This window comes from Microtus oregoni, unplaced genomic scaffold, assembly GCF_018167655.1.
Source record: "Microtus oregoni isolate MIOR12 unplaced genomic scaffold, Mior012 000021F_ref0000039, whole genome shotgun sequence".
Lineage (NCBI taxonomy): Eukaryota > Metazoa > Chordata > Mammalia > Rodentia > Cricetidae > Microtus > Microtus oregoni.
Window position 1 is genome coordinate 29239267 of NW_024543080.1, and position 20795 is coordinate 29260061.

At 44.1% G+C, this 20795-nt stretch overlaps 1 protein-coding gene across 4 annotated transcripts in view; it reads right to left on the minus strand.

Annotated features, from left to right (window-relative positions):
* Positions 1–20795, minus strand: part of Wdr19 (WD repeat domain 19) — a 73891-nt gene that overhangs the window by 26380 nt on the left and 26716 nt on the right. For all 4 annotated transcript variants that reach the window (XM_041671590.1, XM_041671589.1, XM_041671591.1 and 1 more), the window contains 14 exons: positions 17632–17712; positions 16058–16170; positions 15627–15800; positions 14135–14205; positions 13522–13694; positions 13320–13434; positions 12438–12544; positions 11609–11731; positions 9466–9615; positions 8386–8533; positions 8058–8262; positions 4827–4986; positions 4535–4645; positions 1393–1502 (listed from right to left, as the gene is read on the minus strand). In XM_041671590.1, the coding sequence (XP_041527524.1) occupies positions 1393–1502; positions 4535–4645; positions 4827–4986; positions 8058–8262; positions 8386–8533; positions 9466–9615; positions 11609–11731; positions 12438–12544; positions 13320–13434; positions 13522–13694; positions 14135–14205; positions 15627–15800; positions 16058–16170; positions 17632–17712 (1841 nt within the window). The remainder of the gene's footprint in view (positions 1–1392; positions 1503–4534; positions 4646–4826; positions 4987–8057; positions 8263–8385; positions 8534–9465; positions 9616–11608; positions 11732–12437; positions 12545–13319; positions 13435–13521; positions 13695–14134; positions 14206–15626; positions 15801–16057; positions 16171–17631; positions 17713–20795) is intronic.

A 20795-nucleotide genomic window follows, 5' to 3' on the forward strand; every position in this document is an offset into this window, starting at 1 on the left:
GGAGCATTGCCTGCTCTTCCAAGGGTCCTGAGTTCAGTTCCCAGCAACCACATGGTGGCTCACAACCATCTGTAATGGGGTCTGGTGCCCTCTTCTGGCCTGCAGGCATACACACAGACAGAACATTGTATACATAATAAATAAATATTAAAAAAAAGAATGTTTCTTAATAAACGTTGAGAAAAATTGTCCAGTTTTGGTGTCACCAGTGCCCGTGTGAGTGTCTGGAAATAAAAGACTCAGCTATAATTATGTGCTTTGGGGCTATAGTTATGTGCTTTGGGGCAGTGACCACAGCTGGACACTAATTTAAAACTGACTGAAGTGGGATTCCTCACTGTATGCTGTGAATACCACTGGTTAATAAAGAAACTGCCTTGGCCTTTTGATAGGGCAGAAAATTAGGTGGGCGGAGTAGACAGAACAGAATGCTAGGAAGAAGGGAAGTGAGGCAGACGCCATGATTCTTCGACCAGAGACGGATGTAGGCTAGAATCTTTCCCGGTAAACCACCGCCTCGTGGTACTACACAGATTATCAGAAATGGGTTAATCAAGATGTGAGAATTAGCCATTAAGAGGCTGGAACTAATGGGCCAGGCAGTGTTTAAATGAATACAATTTGTGTGTTGTTATTTCGGGTGTAAAGCTAGCTGTGCGGAAGCCGGGCGGGACAAAAAGCAGGCCTGCTTGCCTCATCACTACACCCGGTAGCTGGAGTTACAGGTGGTTGTGAGCCAAACAACATGCATGCTGGGAACTGAACTGGGGTCCCTCGAGGAGTGCTCTTAACTACTGAGCTGCCTCTCCAGCCTGAAACTTCTGGTCTTGATAAATCACCTGGTCTCAGACAGTCTGACAGCAGCACGGACAGACTGAAATATAAACCACACTTCAAAGTTTTGTGCTCTGCCTTTATGTGGCATAGACAGTCTTCCAAATGTTAAAAAGAGGCCAGAATCCTGAGCATAGATCATAAAACCTAAAGTGTCACCCTGGTGCTCTGCATACTGTTGCCGGCTAAACGTCATTCATAATATTTAAACTCTAAATGAGGAAAATAGACACAAGACTTGGACTGAAAATGAAAATGGTCAAGTAAAAAAACGAGACATCATTGGACAGATAAAACATTTTCTGTAATCCTGCCTCCACCATTATTAAGGAATGGCCTTGCCTGGCACTGGTGGTACATGCCTTTAATCCCAGAATCCAGGAGACAGAGGAAGGTGGATCTCTGAGTTCGAGGCCAGCCTGGCCTACAGAGTGAGTTTAGTCAAACCTGTCTTGATCTCCCCACTACCCCATAAAAAGAAAGGCCTAATCAGTGATCGTCTGGAACTGTGGACGTGCAGCCATTAGTTACTATCAGAAGACATGGGCCAGGGCTTACGTGAACTCCAGCTGGATGGCGTACTCTTTGGATATGAAGGGGATCTGGTCCGGAGCCAGGCGCTTCGCCAGCTGCAGGGCACTGTCCCAGTGCTGCAGGTCCCGCCTCATCTGCCCGAGAGACAAAGTCCTGAGGTCCAGGAAGGCAAAGCGCTTTGCAAGTTGCTGCATAGAGCCAGGCTCAGTAAAAGGGATTACATTCTTCTTTTGTTTAAATCATGAAACTTTCTATTTACCATGATAGTGCTGTAATATACATTTTGAAAGGCAGTGATAGAGCCTTCTAGACTGGACAAATATCTTGGTTCTAATGGTAGTTTGTGTTCCTCTAAAAAGTCAAGTCTATCTAAAAATAAACATTGTATTCTTTAGTAGTTTTCCCAATAGTAAGAAATTAAAGCTAATGTAATCAATTAATTTAAAATTTCATTTTAGGGCCGGGCGGTGGTGGTGCATGCCTTTAATCCCAGCACTTGGGAGGCAGAGGCAGGCGGATCTCTGTGAGATCGAGACCAGCCTGGTCTACAAGAGCTAGTTCCAGGACAGGCTCCAAAGCCACAGAGAAACCCTGTCTCGAAAAACCAAAAAAAAAAAAAAAATTTTTCGTTTTAGAAAGGCACCAATAAAAACTCAGGAAATACTTTAGGAATTGATTTCCTCCCTCCCTCTTTCCCTTCCTCCTTCCTTGGTGAAGCCGGATTTTGGTATGTATTCCTGGCTGTCCTGGAACTCACTATGCAGTCCGGGCTGGCCTTGAACTTGCGGCAACTTTCCCAGTCTCTTTGCTGTTGGGGTTACAGGCAGGAGCCACTACCCCTGGCCTGGGACTGATGCACGTTCTTTCTCTTTCAAGTTATACTTAAGTCCGTGTGCATGGGTGCACAAGTGTGTGTGTGTGGAGGTCAGAGGACAACTCTAAAGGGTCAGTTTTCTCTTTGCATCTGTGGGTCCTGGGAATCGAGGAAGTCATCAGACTTGGTGGCAAGTGCCTTTACCATCTTCTGCCCCGATACAGTTTCTCAGCTAATCTGAAGCTGCATAGCAACACGAATAACAGAAAACACAACACATAAAGCATCTTTCTTCCTGATTCTCACTCTTAAAAATCTTTGGCATAACAATCCTAAACATACTAGGTCAGCACTGAAGAATCTGTCCGGCTCATTCCTTACCGATTTAGACTGTAAAGAGTTTACCATAGCTAACTTTTCCAAGTGCTACTCCCTTGCCAGGTCCTTATTTTACTTTTCCCAGCTACCTTTTGTAATGTTGTTGTACCCATTTCAGAGACCTGGAAACTGAAGTGAAGACAGGCTAGGTCTTATGCAATGCTACATGGCTAGTGTGAGACAGAGCAGTGGGATGCAGGGCTCTCCACCTGACTTCTTTGTTCTGCACAGTGAGGCTGAAGGAGCTGTTACAGAGCAGAGTGTTATTAACCCTCTCTATTCTGAACTATCACCTCAGGGCCTTTACAAAGCTAATGGCACTTGTATAGCTATTACACAAGATTATGTTTATATTATATATCACAATATATCTATAATATAAAAGATGACTACAGTTTAATTTCAATATCTGTGAGAAAAGATGTGTTTTCTTGTTTATTTCTGGCCACTACTAGCTATATAAATTACTTCTAATTAGTTGTACTATAAACCCATTTTCTTACCAACTAACCACACTTTAAAGAAGCCAGACCTTGCCGGGCGGTGGTGGCGCACGCCTTTAATCCCAGCACTCGGGAGGCAGAGGCAGGCGGATCTCTGTGAGTTCGAGACCAGCCTGGTCTACAAGAGCTAGTTCCAGGACAGGCTCCAAAGCCACAGAGAAACCCTGTCTCGAAAAACCAAAAAAAAAAAAAAAAAAAAAAGAAGCCAGACCTTGGTTGAGGTCAAAGGACATTCCCAAGGTCACACACAGTTGGAATCAGATCCAGGTGTGTCCACTTCACAAGTCTGTGTCTCCCCTACCCACCCCCCAACAGAGTCTTGCTATGTAGCCTTGCCACCCCCCCCTTTCCCAGACAGAATCTTGCTATGTAGCCCTGGCTAGCCCCCCACCCCCGACAGAGTCTTGCTATGTAGCCCTGGCTAGCCTGGAACTTGTTCTTTGGACCAGGCAGACGTTGAACTACAGGAGTCCTCCTGCTTCTGCCTCTGAGTTCCTGGGTTTACAGGGAGGCACCACAGGCCAGCTGGTCTATACCCTTCCACTGCCTGTACTGCCGGGCTTCCATCCTCTTCTGCCTCTGAACTCAGACCAGCATTTGGTTCAGTCCTTCTCCTGCAACCTTCAGCTCTAACAGAGGGGAATTTCAAGCAGCAACTTGAAGATCAAGTGCTTCAGTGTCCTCATGTAGAAACTAGAGAAAACAACAGCACTACCTCAAAAGATGGACCATTGCAGGGGTTAACTGACCTAACACAGCGCTACCCCAGAAGATGGACCATTGCGGAGGCTAACTGACCTAACACAGCGCTACCCCAGAAGATGGACCATTGCGGAGGCTAACTGACCTAACACAGCGCTACCCCAGAAGATGGACCATTGCGGAGGTTAACTGACCTAACACAGCGCTACCCCAGAAGATGGACCATTGCGGAGGTTAACTGACCTAACACAGCGCTACCCCAGAAGATGGACCATTGCGGAGGCTAACTGACCTAACACAGCGCTACCCCAGAAGATGGACCATTGCGGAGGTTAACTGACCTAATACAGCGCTACCCCAGAAGATGGACCATTGCGGAGGCTAACTGACCTAACACAGCGCTACCCCAGAAGATGGACTGTTGCAGAGGTTAACTGACCTAACACAGCGCTACCCCGTAAGATTGACTGTTGTGGAGGTTAAGTGACCTAATACAGGTTAAGAGCATGGCACCTGGCAACACGGGCAGCACTTTTCTTTTACGGTTTCTGTAAGTTCCACAGGCTGCTCTCCTTGGGCAATGCTACAATACCATGTCTTTTTCATCCCTCCACTGAGTGCAGAGTGAAAGCGGTTTTGACATTAATGAGTACTCAGGGGCCTGGGAGCGGGACGGGCTACACTTCAGGAGAGGAAGACAGGCGGTGTCTGGTGCTGAGAAGGCAGCCTACACAGCGGGGAAGCTGCCTGCTTCCCTTTGCTGTCATACCTCCAGGGCAGCCACAGGACAGTTGGATGCCAGGTACAGGTCCTGAGCCAGGTTGAAATCATTAGTAAACATGGCGAGATGTCCTGCCAGAAGATTGTAGTCCTCGATTCCCTACAAATAAAAGTTTCAGTGAGAAGAAATATAAGGATTTTATAGTTTTCAAAAGGCTTTGCTCAGTAGGAAGTGGTACCAGTCCACCCATTCAGCTATTTCAATAAAGACTGACTGAAATGTAGCATGGTGGATGAGCAGCAGCTACACTTTAGTCCGTGACTCACGACACACTGCACACCTTTATCTGTTCCAAGGACATCACTGTGCCAACATCCCCTATCGTCCGGGAAACGCGGATAGCAAACTCCACCTCCATGTGATGCAGACAGGCTCTGGCCAGCTCATTCCACGCCGAGCGGTCATTTAGCATCTTGCATATTTCCCAAGCATCGGAAAACCTAGGATTGAGTACACAGACTGAACCATGGCTCTACCTTTGCTTGTCACCTACTAGGCAATCTTAGGGCTGTGTATCACTAAATGTGACATGCTAGACAAACCTAACATTTCTTAACCTATAACCAGCACTTGTGAGTTACAGGGAAAAAAATAACACACCAAACTTTCTTCCTTCACTTGCATAGACTTTTCCTTACCTTCTTAAATATGTGTGTGGGTATAAGTATGTCCAGTTGTGTGCAGCCATTGAGACTTGAGGAAGACACTGAGTATCCTGCTCTATCATTTTTTGCCTTAGTTCCTTGACTTCATGGTTTTGCAGTGAGGCTGGGTAGGCAACCCAGACACTCTCGGCTTTGTACATGGGTACCAGATCCTTGGGCATCAAGTGCTCTTAGCCACTAAGCACCTCCCAGTCCCTCTCGTACCTCCTCCTACTAGTCAGAATTTACTGTTGTTATCAGCCCCTTCCCACCACCAATTAACAATGAATCCTAGTTTTAATACTCCACATGTTGTGGAGTATTTGTAGACTGTGTGGAGATGTGCTTGCTGCGATGTAATAAAAAGCTGAGTGGTCAAAAGCTAGGCAAGGGGTGTAGGTGCGATTTCTGGGGAGAGAAAGAAAGAAGAAGAATTGAGGCTCACAGAAGATGGGGAGAGGAAACAGGACGTGCAAGATGAAAAAGAGATAATGCCACGCGGTAGAATGTAACCTAATAGAAATGGATTAATTTAAGTTATAAGAGCTAGTTAGGAACAAGTCTAAGTTATAGGTTGAGCTTTCATAATTAATAAGAAGTCTCCATTTCACTATTTGGGAGCTGGATGGTGAGACAGAAAAACATTCATTACATCTACATATAGTTGAAAATGATTTTTTTTTTTTTTTGGTTTTTCGAGACAGGGTTTCTCGGTGGCTTTGGAGCCTGTCCTGGAACTAGCTCTGTAGACCAGGCTGGTCTCGAACTCACAGAGATCCGCCTGCCTTTGCCTCCCGAGTGCTGGAATTAAAGGTGTGCACCACCATCGCCTGGCTTGAAAATGATTTTTGTTCTCACTTAAGTCTACTAAAACCAGTACTCGAGGCTGGGCATGGTGGTGCACACCTTTAATCCCGGTACTTGGGAGGCAGAGGCAGGAGGATCTCTGTGAGGTCATGGTTAGCCTGGTCTACAAACTGAGTTCTAGGACACCTAGAAAGATCGTGTCTCAAAAATAAAAACAAAACAAAAACCAATCAACTCTACCTCAAAAACATCAGCATTCCAATGTCACAAATGTATAAATTTTATAGTTCAGCAAACTGTGGATAGTACATATGTTCTCTGCAGCCTGTTGTTTTTCTTTTGTGTGTGTGTGTATTTATGTTTAGGAAAATACACAATGGATGGATGGGGAAAGAGGAAAAATATGAGTCTATGGAACAGTGGTTCTCAACCTATGGGTTTCTACCACTTTGGGGGTCCAAAGACCCTTTCACAGGGGTCACCTAAAACCATTGGAAAATACAGATATTTATATTATGATTCATAATGGTAGCAAAATTACAGTTATGAAGCAGCAACAAAACAATTTATGGTTGGGGGGTCACCACATCATAAGGAACTGTATTTCAGGTGGCAGCATCAGGAAGGTTGAGAACCACTGTAAGAGAAGATGATGAGGTCGTGTGGAAATTTATAAATACAAGTTTACATCAAAGACAGATTTTTATTTGTTTTGTTTGGTTGAGACAGGGTCTTGCTATACAGGCCAGGCTGGCTTCAAACTTGAGATCATCTCAAGTGTTGGGATTACAGGAGCAAGTAACTACACTCAGCTACCAAGGACAGTTTATTTGTTTTCTTTTGAACCATGCCAGGGATGGATCCCAGGGCCCTGGGCACAACAGGGAAGTACTCTGCCACCAAGCTAAAGACCTAACCCTACAGACAATTTCTGGAGTCAGTATGGGTGGTGGTAAAACTCATGTGAGCGATTCAACCTGGAAGAATAAATACAGAAGATTCCAAGAGTTTATGGAACCCTGTGGAACTTATTCAGGAGCTCCAAGGAACTCACAGTGGCCCCAGGTAAGAGGGAAAAAACAAAGAAAAATAAATCTCAAGCAAGGCAAAAATCAAACCTCATCATTTGTTTAATAATTAGAACTTTCCAATGATGTGGGATTTCCCTATGTATGCTGTGAATATGTTCTGTTATCATTGGTTAATAAAGAAGATGCTTTGGCCTGGGCAGAATAGAGCTAGGCAGAAAAACTGAACTGAATGCTGGGAGAAAAGAAGGCGGAGTCAGGGAAATGCCATGTAGATGCTGAAGGAGACAGACATGCTGGGACCTTGCCAGTAAACCATGAGCCTCATGTTAAAATAAAAAAAAATAATAGAAATGGGTTAATTTAAGGTGTAAGAGTTAGTTAATAAGAAGCCTAAGCTAATAGGCCAAGCAGTGTTTTAATTAATATAGTTTCTATGTGATTATTTCAGGTCTGGGTGGCTGAGAACGGACAAGGAGCCTCCTACTACATTCCAATAATGGTACTATTTGTGACTCTGAATGCTTCTCTCATAATAAAGCACTTATAGAAATCACAACCGACAATAGCACTTCCATTAGAATTTATGTTTTCATATGCACTGTCATCTAGTGTGTGTGTGTGTACGCATATGTTTGTGTACCTCAGGTTACACATGTGTATGGCACAGTGTGTAGAGGCCAGAGGACAGTCTTAGGTGTTGGTCCTCAAATGCCATTCACCATTTTGTTGCTGTTGTTTTGAGGCAAGGTCTATAAATTTGCTAAACAGACTAGGCTGACTGGGAGAGAGCCCCAGAACTTCAGTCGCGCTCATGCTGTGATGCCCAGCTGCTTTAGAGTGTGGCTTCTAGGGACTGAACTGGGTCCCCATGTTTACAAGGCAAGCACTTTAATAACCAAGCTATCTCTCCAGCCCCTCTTATCTGTTATCTAAGCCTCAACACAGCCCATGAGACAACCACTATTCCCATGTTTTGAGCAGGACACCAAGGCAAACAAGCCGCTGTCAATCATTTCCACTCCTCCTTACCGCTTGAGCATCAGGGTCTGCATCAGCATCTGTCTCAGGTCACTAGGCTCTGCATCTTTTATGTTGTCAAGGAAGCTGTGGGTGCTGAGGTAGATGGAGTTGATTTTCCCACTCTGTGTCTGGCAGGTCAGTTCTCCATTGTATAACAGCAAAGGTTTGTGAGAGAAGGGAAGTTTAGTGCCACCAGCCAAAATAACCTTGGATCCTGTATTAGAAAGGAGACCCCTTAATACCTCAAGCCAATGGCTGGCACAGATATTAGATAGTTTTCAATTTCACTACAATGGAAATTCATTTATCAGAAAAAATACAGTGAATGATTCGGTACCTTGGATGGTGTCCTTGTGAAACACATAAGTGTACACCTTATCATCATCATAAGCAATAAATACACCTTTATCCATTGGCCAATTTTCCCAAAGAACACCTTTAATGGTTGGTGAGAAGTCTGGAATCTCATAGGTAGCATCATTAACCTACAAGACAGGATTTACAAATTTGCCTCATGTGTCTGTCATTACAACCTGCCCTGTTAAGAGTTTGTCTGCAGCCCCAGCAGGCATGGCTTACCAGCCCACCTCCAACCCAACACCACTCTGACCCCAGCTTTCCACAGTAGGAGAGCGTCTCTTCCGATTATTGTACTATATCAGGCTTGGAAAAAAAAAACCCTGAAAACCTAACCAACCAACCAAACAAACAAAACAACAGTTCCTGGGAAAATCCAGGGCTTGATAATTGGACTAGGTTATGGAAAAAACTGTAAGTTTAGACACAATTGGCTCTAAGTTACTAAAAGTTGATGCCGCTCAAGATGTATGGAGCAACTTTTCTGGTGCATTGTTTCTGAGTCAAGACTTGAGTGGCTGAGGCTAGCCTGGGCTACACAGTACAATAACATCCATTCTCAACGACAATGACAATCTCTGTGAGACTGATATAAAAATTACAGAACAACAGGGAAGTTTTCCTGACATTGCTCACTGACACAATATGACACAGATGACAGCAAAGGACTATAAGACCTGACTCTGTGGAAGGGAAAACTTTATTTGATAAATACTTTATTAAAAGAAACTTTTTTAGCAGGTGTGGTGGCACACACCTTTAATCCCAGCCCCGAGACAGGCAGGTGATCACTGTGAGTTTAGTCCAGATTGGCCTATATAGCAAGTTCCAAGACAGTCAGAGCTATATAATGGAGAGATCCTGTCTCAGAAACAAACAAACAAAACAAAACAACAAAACCCTTTTCTACTTTATTGCATTAAAACTTGAGCGTTTTAAGTTTTGTCTTGTTTCCCCAGCACTGGCAATTGAGCCCAGGTCATAGGAAAGCTTGCTAGACAAGCATTTTGCCGTCACTGAGTTAAGCCTCAGCTCACAGTTTCAAATTTTCTAGACTTACAGGACAGTAAACAAATCCATCACTTTTCTCATCAATGAAAACTAATCTGGTTCCATTTGGATCAGGAAAAAGCTTTTTCACACCAACAGGATGTCGATAGTCATTGACAAACTGCCAGTCCTCAATGAAGAAATACTGAATAATGCCAGTCTGGAGAAGAGAAAGAAAAAAGAAGTTCGGTCAGGGAATTTAAGATGTGGTTAAGGAAATACTGACTTTTCACATTTAATTTAGATAATTTTAAAAGAAAAACATGATTACTTTTGATAAAGGAAGAGCTAATGCACTTAATATATACGGAAATCACAGACTCTGGAGAAATGAAATGGGAATTCAGAAGCAATTCAATAATCTAGCAACTGTAATATGTTTAGTGATATGTGGTCACATCGATTTATAGATTTCCTACTTGCTAGAGAAACTTTCAAAAACAAACCAGTAAACTCCAGTGATACCACCAACTATAGGCAGACTGGGCACTGGGCAACACTGCCAACTTACAGGCAGGCTGGGCAGTCAGAGACACAAACTACAGGCAGGCTAGCAGTCAGTGACACTGCCAACTACAGGCAGGCTGGCAGTCTTGTGAAAGGCTGTCCAGGTCACCCCTCACACAACTACCTTGGAGAAACTTCCAGAAAGCAGATCCTTGCCTGCTTCCAGGGATGCATGGAGTCATCCAATTTCCTCAGGGTTTAGCTCTGAGTCTGAACTGCCTGGCTGTGGTGCTGGCTCCTTCCGTCTAGTGTAGCCCTGTAGACTACAGATGCCTGCATCCCTGTCTGGCTTTGCTGTGTACACCCCTGGCGCTTGCTGTCTCCCTACTCGTCTATGGAAGAAGTACAGTCAAGCCAAATCAACTGCCCAGGAAGTACTGAGCAGCCTGCCAGTCTTCCCTTGTGAAATCTACAAAACATGGAAGGGAAAAGTATTTACTCAATTCTAATAAATGCCTCCAGAAAGTTGAAGATGAATAATTCATTTTCTGAGGTCAGTATTGCCCTGATACCAAGACTAGGTAAAAGCACCATATAAACAAGCCAGTAGGTCATGCCTTTGATGCCAGCACTGGCAAAGGCAGGTGGATTTCTGTGGTTCAAGACCATCTTACTTTATGTAGAATGTCCCAGGCCAGCAAGGGCTACACAGTGAGATCCCACCTCACAAAACAAAACCAACCCCCCCAAAACTAAAACTGTAGCACAGCGGAGCTGGAGAGATGGTCAGCACTTAAACCACTGGCTGCTCTCAGCGGACCTGAGTCAAATTCCCAGAGCCAGCCGTGGCTCACAATTACATGTAACTCTAGGTCCAGGGGATCTGACAGCTTTTTCTGGTGTCAGAGGGCACCAAGCACATATGTGGCACAAAGATATTAACATGCAGATAAAACACAGGGTTAATTACACAAACAAACACCCAAGAGATCAAATTTAGACCAAGGTTTAGCAAATGAATGTAACAATATGTAAAAAAGGAGATTATATTAGCACCCATGAGGGGAGGTGGGGCTGGAAGAGCTGTCCACAGCTAGCAGGTCATAGAAGTGACATCTGAGCCCCAAATGTCAGACTGCAGAGTCTACCCTCTGCATTATGCAGTTCTCTTAGTTAGGGTTTCTGTTGCTGCAACAAAACACCATGAATAAAAAGCAAGTTGGGGAGGAAAAGGTTTATTTGGCTTACACTTCCAGATGATACTTCATTATTGGAGGAAGTCAGAACAGGAACGCGAGCAGGCAGGAATCTGGAGGCAGGAGCTGATGCAGAGGCCATGGAGGGGTGATGCTTACCGAGTTGCTTCCCATGGCTTGTTCAGCCTGCTTTCTTATAGACCCCAGGACAAGTCCAGGGACGGTACCATCCACCATGGGCTGGGCTCTGCCCCATTGATCACTAACTGAGAAAACGCCTTACAGCTGGATCTCATAGAGATATTTCCTCAATTGAGGCTTCTCCCCCTCTGATGATTCTAGCTTGGGTTAAGTTGATACACAAAACTAGCCAGTACAGTAATCAAAACTACTTAAAATCACCAAGCACTGATACTAGCCAATTAAGCCACCTAGGTTCTACATAAGTGTATAACTGATCACAGACGTCTTTATTTGTATTGAATCTTTCCTCCAGAAGCTCATACGTACATCTGTTCCATAGATGAGGAAATCATTAGTTAGGGCGTGGCATAAGATCCGGCACTTATCATCCACTGCTGGGAAGAGCCGAGTCTCACGTTCTTCTTGAGCATCCAAGATTTCATTTTCTATCTAAAATATGAAGAAGTTTTATTTAGGGCCATGGTTCCTAAATAAGGTTCCTAACATTCCTAACACTGCAACCCTTTAATACAGTTCCTCCTATTGTGGTGACCTCCAACCATAAAATTACTTTATTGCTACTTCAAAATTGTAATTTTACTACTGTTATGAATAGTAATACAAATATCTGATATGTGACCCCCAAAGGGGTCGCGACCCACAGGCTGAGAACTGCTGATTTAGTGGTTCCTTGGTTTATCTGAGTAAATAAAGGTGTTTAGCTAGGGAAAAGTGTCTTTTCCCAAGTTCAACTACAAATTAGATGCTCAAACTACCTTACTCCAGCTTAGGCACAAAACATGACAGCTCGCCCAAAGGGCAGCCCGAACATCCTTTTTTAGTGGGAAGCTTATGTGTAGCAGGTTCAGCAGCTAGTTTCATTGGCTTCCCGAATACAGAAATCAGGAAACAGATGTGTGCTATGCCCTGGTCTAGACTCCTGCCCCCACAGGGGCCAGTCTCTCTGGAATGAACAACAACAGCAGGCACAGTTAGGTGGATCCCCGCATGCAACAAGCACAGAAGTGAGCGCATGCTCTTCAGGTGCTCACAGCTCATCTAGATGCAGATTACCAACGGGATCATCTCACGACAGTTAATGTGAGCAGCACTGTTGGCACTCATCAGGCTTCCGGGAAAGGAGGATTATACTTACCAAATGTAACTGGATTTTTCCTTCAAAGAGCGCGGCTGCATAGTCAGAATGAAGGCAAATGCTGGCTACCGTTCCCAGATATTCCACATCTTTTAACTTTTTTACAGCTGTATCAATTTCAAAAACATTTAAGCACATTAAATTATAGGTACAAGTACTGCATCTACTTACTTGCAAATGATTGTTCAATGTATACTTGGCAAGGATCTTCTGAACAAAAACCTGTTTCATCCACTCTAAAGAAACTCTTAGTTGCCACGTAAGTTACCCTCTGGGAGTCCCTTGTGGTCCATAAGAAACAAAACAACAGCAGATAAAATCACAAGCAGAAGAAACCAGGCCTTAAGTAACAAGAATGGAGTTTTCTACTTAATGGGTCACTTCTCAGGGCTTTTTATCTGACTTTGAACTGGGGAAAGAATAGGTAGAAGGGACAATGAACGATCAAGTTCCCTTTATATGGAAATAGCAGTATTCAAAGAACAAAATGGGAAGGAATGGACACCCTGGTTAAGCACCTTCCAGGCTAAGGTGTGCTTCAACAGAGCCATTGTGCAGAATGAGATCACAAATGCTTAATTTTGTCTCATCAGCTTCACTACCCCTTTAAAGCAGCTTTATCTTCTAGATTAAGTCAAGCTCACAGGGTAGCTACAATCCTTTAGCAGAAAGGGACATTCAACCTAGGGTCTAGCAAAGAATGCAATCTGTCTAGACACTATGCAAAGGATTTAGAGTGGAAACAGAGGCATCTAAGTTAAGAAAGAGATGTCAGGATGAAAATAAAAGGAAGACTCAGTCTCAAAAATCACTTCTAGTGCTTTCTACATAGTACAGAAGTAGAATGGTATACGAGAATACAACACTTGGATTTAGACTTGCCATTTTCACCAAGGACATAGAACCAAGCTCGATTGTTCATCCCCACAGCCAGATGATAGAGACCCACGGCGACAAAGTTGGGCTCCACATCAACAGAAACTGCAATTGGTGGCTCCTACAACACAGGATTGTAGCAGTAGTGAACCAACTGCCAAAACTGTTTCAGTTCATAAACGAAGGACAGACCGTATGATTTACATACTCCTTCAATGAGGTTGGCCACAGTGACCTCAAGGAGGGAGGTGAGATAGGCAATCCTTGTGTGACAAGCGTCCCCAAGGATGGGCAGCTTGGTCAGGAAGACGTGGAGTGAGCCTCTTTGGGTAGACAGTGCTAGCAGCTGGCCATCATCAGTCCAGGATAGGGTACCCAACCCTGAAACAATGCACAAAACAAACCGTTGTCCAAATCCGCAATACACGGTGGCATGCAATCAAATAAATAGTTTTATGCAATAGGCAGAAAAACTTTAGATGTGTTCTTTCCTAAATCATCTTGCTATTTCACTATTTACTTTCCATATTCACATTAATAGGAGAATATGGGCACTGAGTCATTTGCTATGGCTTAAACAAAACATCCATTGTACAACTGGGATTAAAGTTTGCTATAAGCCTCTGGTACCCAGGCATATTTACAACCTCTTAGTCAAGTAGTACGGATTATCACAGTTCCTAAAGTAAAGAACCTATTTTAGGGAGCTTCGCGGAAAGATGTTAATTTAATTCTGCCTATAAGAATGCAAATCACACAACAATCGTTATTCTCCATAACTACAATGACAAAATACAAGTCAGCTTTGCCAAGACCAATACCTTTATTTTCGTCATCCAGATTAATTATAGCATATATGTCTCTTAATTCTGTTAAATCGTGGATTTTTACACTGAAAGTAAAGAAAAAGGAGCATCTATTTTTATTTGGTTTCATTCTGGCATTTTTTGCACATTGTTTTTAATCAACCCTCCTCGCTAACCCTGCCCAAACCCTGCTGCTAGACCCTCCCTCTCCTCCCCACCCGCCCCTGCTGCTGGACCCTCCCTTCTCCCCCCCCCCTGCTGCTGGACCCTCTCTCTCCTACACCCCTGCCCCTGTTCCTGCTGCTGGACCCTCCCTCTTCCCCACCCCTGACCCTACAAGCTGGACCCTCTCCTCCCCCTATCGCCCCTGGCCCTGCTGTTGGACCCTCTCTCCTCCCACTTCTCTCCCTCCTCCAGCTAGGCATTCTCTCTCTACAGCTTCAGTTTGCAGTCAATGGCTCCTTCATGGGCCCTGGATGTGCCCTGGGGCCCACTTCAGATTTCAGGCTGCTGTCAACACTGGCTAGGAAAGACTGGCAGACAAATGGGGTTCTCCCTGCTGAGCTGTGGCACATGAATTCTGGTCTCGTCCTGTGATTGGCCTGCTATACTTAATTTTCAAAGCCCTTCAATCTGTACACCTGCCCTGGTTTACAGCTGGGTCAGCAGGAGCAGCAGATGGAGCATGCTCAGTTCATGGAATCCCAAACTCACATTTTAGTTTTAGACTGATTTTCTAGCATACTCCATTTTATTCTTCTGTTCTGAGCCATGAAACCTTTAGGTGTTTTCTTTTTTTTTTAAATATTTATTTATTTATTATGTATACAATATTCTGTCTGTGTGTATGTCTGCAGGCCAGAAGAGGGCACCAGACCTCATTACAGATGGTTGTGAGCCACCATGTGGTTGCCGGGAATTTAAACAGTCTTCTATTTCACTATACATTATCAAGAGACTATGAGTGCTGACCATCTGAATATGAGCAGGGAAACAGGGGACTTAAATGTTTTTATTGTATCATGAAAAAGAAGCCAAGGAAGTGTGGATGTCAGATGCACACCAACCACAAAATTCTGTTGATTCTCTTGAGTATCCCCCTGTGGTGGTCTGAATAGGAATGCCCCCATAGACTCATGTGTCTGAGTGCTTGGCCCATGGGGAATTGGCACTATTAGGAGGTGTGGTCTTGATGGAGGAGGTGTGTTACCATGGGGGTGGGCTTTGAGGTCTCAGATGCTCACGCTACACTCAGTGTGGGACCCACTCTCCTTCGGCTGCCTGCAGGCCAAGATGTAGAACTCTCAGCTCCTTCTCCAGCACCATGTCTGCCTGCACGCTGTTATGCTTCCTGCCATGAGGATAATGGGCTAAACTTCTAAAACTGTAAGTCAGCCCCAATTAAATGTTTTCCTTTATAAGAGTTGGCATGGTCATAATGTCTCTTCATAGCAACAGAAACCCTAACTAAGACATCCCCACATTCCCAGAAATATGCGACTCTAACCAGTTATCTCCAGATGTAGCAGCTTTGTTCAGGGTTTGGGACAGGGCCACGCTGGTTAGATTATCCTTATGGTCGCGAGCCTTAAATATCTCTTGCCCAACTTCTGGATAGTGAGTAGAAATGGCCAGAAATGTCCCACGGGAAAAGCCAATCATGATGTAGCCATCACCATACCTACAGCAGCAAAGTGATCACAGGATTAAAAAGGAGATGAACTATCAAGGGCAAAATGGCAAAACCCTTCATATGATAGAATAAAATTCAGAGGCCCTACTGTGTATCAGGTAACATGCTGGGTGGTGTTACACGTGAAATCAGACTCAGTGTTGCAATGAGGAGAATGCCATACATAGAATGTAATGTTACAGACAGGCAAACATCATCAGTAAGAAAACACGGGTCTTTTTCTATAATTAGTTTTTTGTACATACCAACTATAGCAGACGATGTTGCCATAGGCTTGCTGAAACTCCAGATCAACTGGGTTATCTGGTTCATTCAGATAAAAAAGAAACAACATTTTCTTGCCAACTACTGCACTTATCTGCCAGGAGAGATCAGGAGATCGTGGAATGAGTTACTCAGAATTTCACGAGAAGACCAACGAGCAAGTCCAAACAGCCAACCCCATTACGAGCACAGCGAGCCAAAGCTGGATGTGCTAAATGCTAACATTAGTATAAAATCTAACAAAAGTAGCCAAAAGCATTTATGATGGAGAGTCTGGCAAAGGTCTCTGGCTTTATGCATTATCAATATCCCTCTGAGCTACACTACAATACCTTTGTGGATGTCTTTTGAACTCTCTATACCTCTCGTCAGTTACTGTGCTCTTTAAGAAAGTAACCTGGCATAGTTCTGCCGCAGCTGAATTCACTTTTGCAGTACAGAATTTTCCATTCTAAGAGGCTACTTGATTGTGAGCCAGCCAGGAGGGTTATAGGTGTGCTCTTCTACGGGTAAGCTAGCTAACTCCCATCACTTTCCATCACCCGCAGGTGAGTACGGCTGAAAAAGGATCCCTATGTTACTCACACAAAATCAGAACTAACTACAATTCTCATCAGAGGTGATCTTTATGCCCAAGAGAGAAAAGTGTATATTATCTTACGTTAAAGATGATAGTTGGCAACTGGGCGGTGGTGGTGCATGCCTTTAATCCCAGCACTTGGGAGGCAGAGGCAGGCGGATCTCTGTGAGTTCGAGGCCAGCCTGGTCTACAAGAGCTAGTTCCAGGACAGGCTCCAAAGCTACAGAGAAACCCTGTCTCGAAAAACAAAAAACAAAAACAAAACAAAACAAAACAAAAAGATACTTGGCTATATTTCCTGGATTCCAAAATGTTAACAACTACAACAGCATCAAATCAAAACATAGCCTTTCAGGAAATAATGAAATTACCTCCTTACATGTTTTTATGTTTATTATGAAAATTATCTGGATTCTAGATTATAATAGTACAGCAAGGAAATTGTACATGTTAAAGAAACACAAGCTATGATCTGTTTACCATCAGGAATGTGGAAAAAAAAACTTAAATCACATAGAAATCATTTTCCCTTTTTTTTTTATTTGTTTTGTTTTTGTTTTTGTTTTTGAGACAGCCATTTCTCTGTGTGGCCCTGGCTGTCCTGAAACTCACTCTATAGACCAGGCTGGCTTCAAACTCCAAGATCCCCTGCCTCTGCCTCCCAAGTGCTGGGATTAAAGGTGTGCGCCACCACCTCCCGGCTCTATTGTTTCCATTCTTAAAGGAATCTCTGTGTTTTCTCTAGCACAGAAATGGGCACAGCAACAGTAGCCATAACAGGAAACGTCCTCATCTGCTGGGATGGAGGAAGTTCGCAATGGCAAACACAACTTTGAGGTCTGAGAGATGAGGATTACCTTGGTTAAGAAACAACAGACATAACTTATCAAAGTCTGAGCCAGCCAGGAAAAGGAAACTGGATACACGGTGAAACTCCCAGAATGATTGGGTGTGGGCTTGAATTGGAATGCTTACTGTGTTCTCAGCAGAAGAAATTCGGTCATCGGTCTTGCTGGCGGAGAACTTGATGTCACTTGGCTCTGATTTCACCGGTGTCTGGGGGCGGGGGGTAAGATATCAATCATCACTGTGCACGGGGGGTGGGGGGTGGGGGGGGTGGGTGTAAGATATCAATCATCACTGTGCACAGACTCAAGTCACTCTCATCAGGGTGGAGCTCGGGGACAGGTCACACACCAAGCATGGCATCACTGAGCCTTGGGTTCAATTCAGAATACCTTCCCTCTCTTAATCAAACCTTAGAGAGTCATTCTGAATTAATAAAACATGAAGCTTGCTATGTGGTGGTGGTGCAAGCATTTAATCACAGCACTTGGGAGGCAGAGGCAGGCGGATCTCTGTGAGTTCAAGGCCAGCCTGGATAGAGCAAGATCCAAAACAGTCTTCAAAGTTACACAGAGAAACCCTGTCTTGAAAAAAACAAACACTCACAAGCCAAACTCAACCGACCAAACTAACAAACAAAAGCTCCACAAAGCTTACTTTTATTTATGACTAAATTTGGATTATGAACCTTAAAATTCTACTGCCAAATACCTAGAAATTCTGGGTGAAACAGAATGTGTGTTTTTCTTAAATGGAAAGTTAAGCTCAAGGGAGGATTTACAGAGATCAGCAGCAAATACCACACTGAAGGCAGCATGCATGTGAGTTCAAGCTGCAGCTTCCAGTGTGGCTGGAGAGAGAAGGGCGGCAGGGGATCTGCTTCTTAGCTGTGGTCCAGGTCAGAAAATCCAACATTCATCTCACGGACGTAACCCACGCTCTGCTCCCTGCTCCCCTATCCTCACTAGAATCTGCGGTTCTGGCTTACACACCGAGCAGTCTGGGAGCTCCTCTGGGGGGAAATTAAATGAAAGGTGGAAGGAGCCGGGCCCACCATACCCTGAAGGGTTGGGCCAAATGCTCCAAGTCTGATAAACCCTGCAGAGAATGAGCTTAAGGTCAAAAGAATGGTACTTATGGAGGAACAAGACACTGAAAGTCCCTAAAACACAATCACGAGAGAGAGCGAGAGCGAGAGAGACTTTAAAGAGACAAGGCTACTCATAAAAATGAGAAAGGACTGGGATGTAAAATAAATAAATAAACTAAAAAATAATAAAGGTTTTTAAATGTTTCGGTAGACTGCACTTTTTATTTTTCAGTTTTAATTTTAGATTTTTTTATGTATATGATTTTGGCTTGCAGGTATGTCTGTGCACCATGCGTGTGCCTGGTGCCTTCAGAGGTCACATGAGGCTGATAAAACAGGAGTTATGAAAGGTTGGAAGCTGCCACATGGATGCTGGGATCGAACCTGGGTCCTCTGGAAGAACAAGTGCTCTTCACTGCTGAGCCAGTGTCTGTAGCCCAGCAGACTATATTTCTGTGCTGTAGGAGATGCATTTGCAGGCGAGGCTCTAACAATGGCAGGGTTGACTGCTGCAACCTGTGTAGCTTTGCCAGTTTTTTCAAATGTCCACCCCGAAGGGGTATATCATTTTTATCTACAGTTTTATAACAGTTTTATAACACGTGATCACAACGTATATCATTTTGTCAGTGTGACAGGTGAGCAACAATGTCTCAGCAATGCTTTGTCATTCCATAATTACGAGTGTCATCATTATCATCTGTGAATTATTTTTCCATGTATACATTACCTTTGAACACATTTCAAGTAGGATTTTAAAAGAACTACCAAGTACTTTCTAAAAACAAAATGTAGAATTATTAAATTTAAAACTCCCAGGAGGCTGAGGCAGAAGTATGGTCATGTGTTAGCAAGCCTGGATTACATAATGAGTTCCAGGCTAGCCCTGTCTCAAATGCAAAAAACAGTAGGCTAGAGATGGTTCAGTGGTAGGGCGTTTGCCGTGCACACATGGGGCCCTAGGTTCAAACCCTAAAACTGCAAAACCAAGACAAAACAGCCAAACCGATCTCTAGACCCCACAGCTGACGTATGATAAGTTGAGCAGGACAGGGGCAAGCCAAGCATGGGTGACACTGGAGTGACTCTGAACCAGGACAGAGTCACGAATGAGACAATAAAAACCTGCAATGTGTGCTTTGCCTACCACGTGACACCTTAAGTGGTGTGTCTAGCTTTGGATGGAGACTTCGTAAGGTTAGAAAGTGGAAACAATGATCTTGTACGCAAATACTGGCAAGATGTAATGAATTCTTGTGATGCTCTGTAGAAAAAGTATCCTAAGGTCATTCATGATTCAAGGAACAAACATGTACAACCCCTGACTGGGATACGGCACCCAGTGGGGGTGCCGCAGCACATATAGTATACCTACCTTTCCGTTTCTAAGGGGCACCAGAATAGGATGCTCCTAATTGGAAGGGTTCTAGAAATCATGCCAAAGCAAACTCCTTTTAGAATGCCAGGATCTTAAAAACTATGCTAGCTTGAGGAGTGGCATGACTCGGTGTATAAAAGGTGCTGGGCATCTATGCCTGCTAACCCGAGTCTGATCCCCAGAACCCAAATAAAGGCGGAAGGGGAGAACGGACTCCACAAAGGTGTTCTGACCGCCATTCTTGTGTGTGCAGGCACACACGGTAATAATGAATAAAAGCTCTTTTAAAAAGATCTACACTAGTGATGCTATGGTTCTCCTCAACACAGCAGAGGCACGCATTTCTGCTTGAGTTGTTCTAAGTATCCCAGACACAGAACCAACTCGCTTCTTCCACCTTGTTCACTACAAATCTGAATCTCCATGCATACCTTCAACTAGCGTGGGCAGCCTGGACTAGGCCATCCCCCCTTACCTCTGCTCAGGCTTCTTTGCTTGCACAGAATGACAGACACTGCATTAACAACTAAGGTAAGTTTTCCTGGGGCATCTGGTCGTCCAGGTAGACTAACTCAGGACAGGCCCCCTGGGATCAGCTCCTTCACTAATTTCTTCTGTCCTTCCTCCCTTCTTTCCTTCCCTGGGGCTGAATGCACACATGACCCCGGGCACCAGCTCTCAGCTGGCAGATGGAGATGCATCCTAGGAAACAGCAGCGCTAAGATGGAAGGGAGCTGGCAGCCATGTAAGCAGCCTTCTTCTCTACTGTTATACAAGAAAGACAGAGGCAAAAACAATATCCGACTGCCATATTCTTGTAGTCCT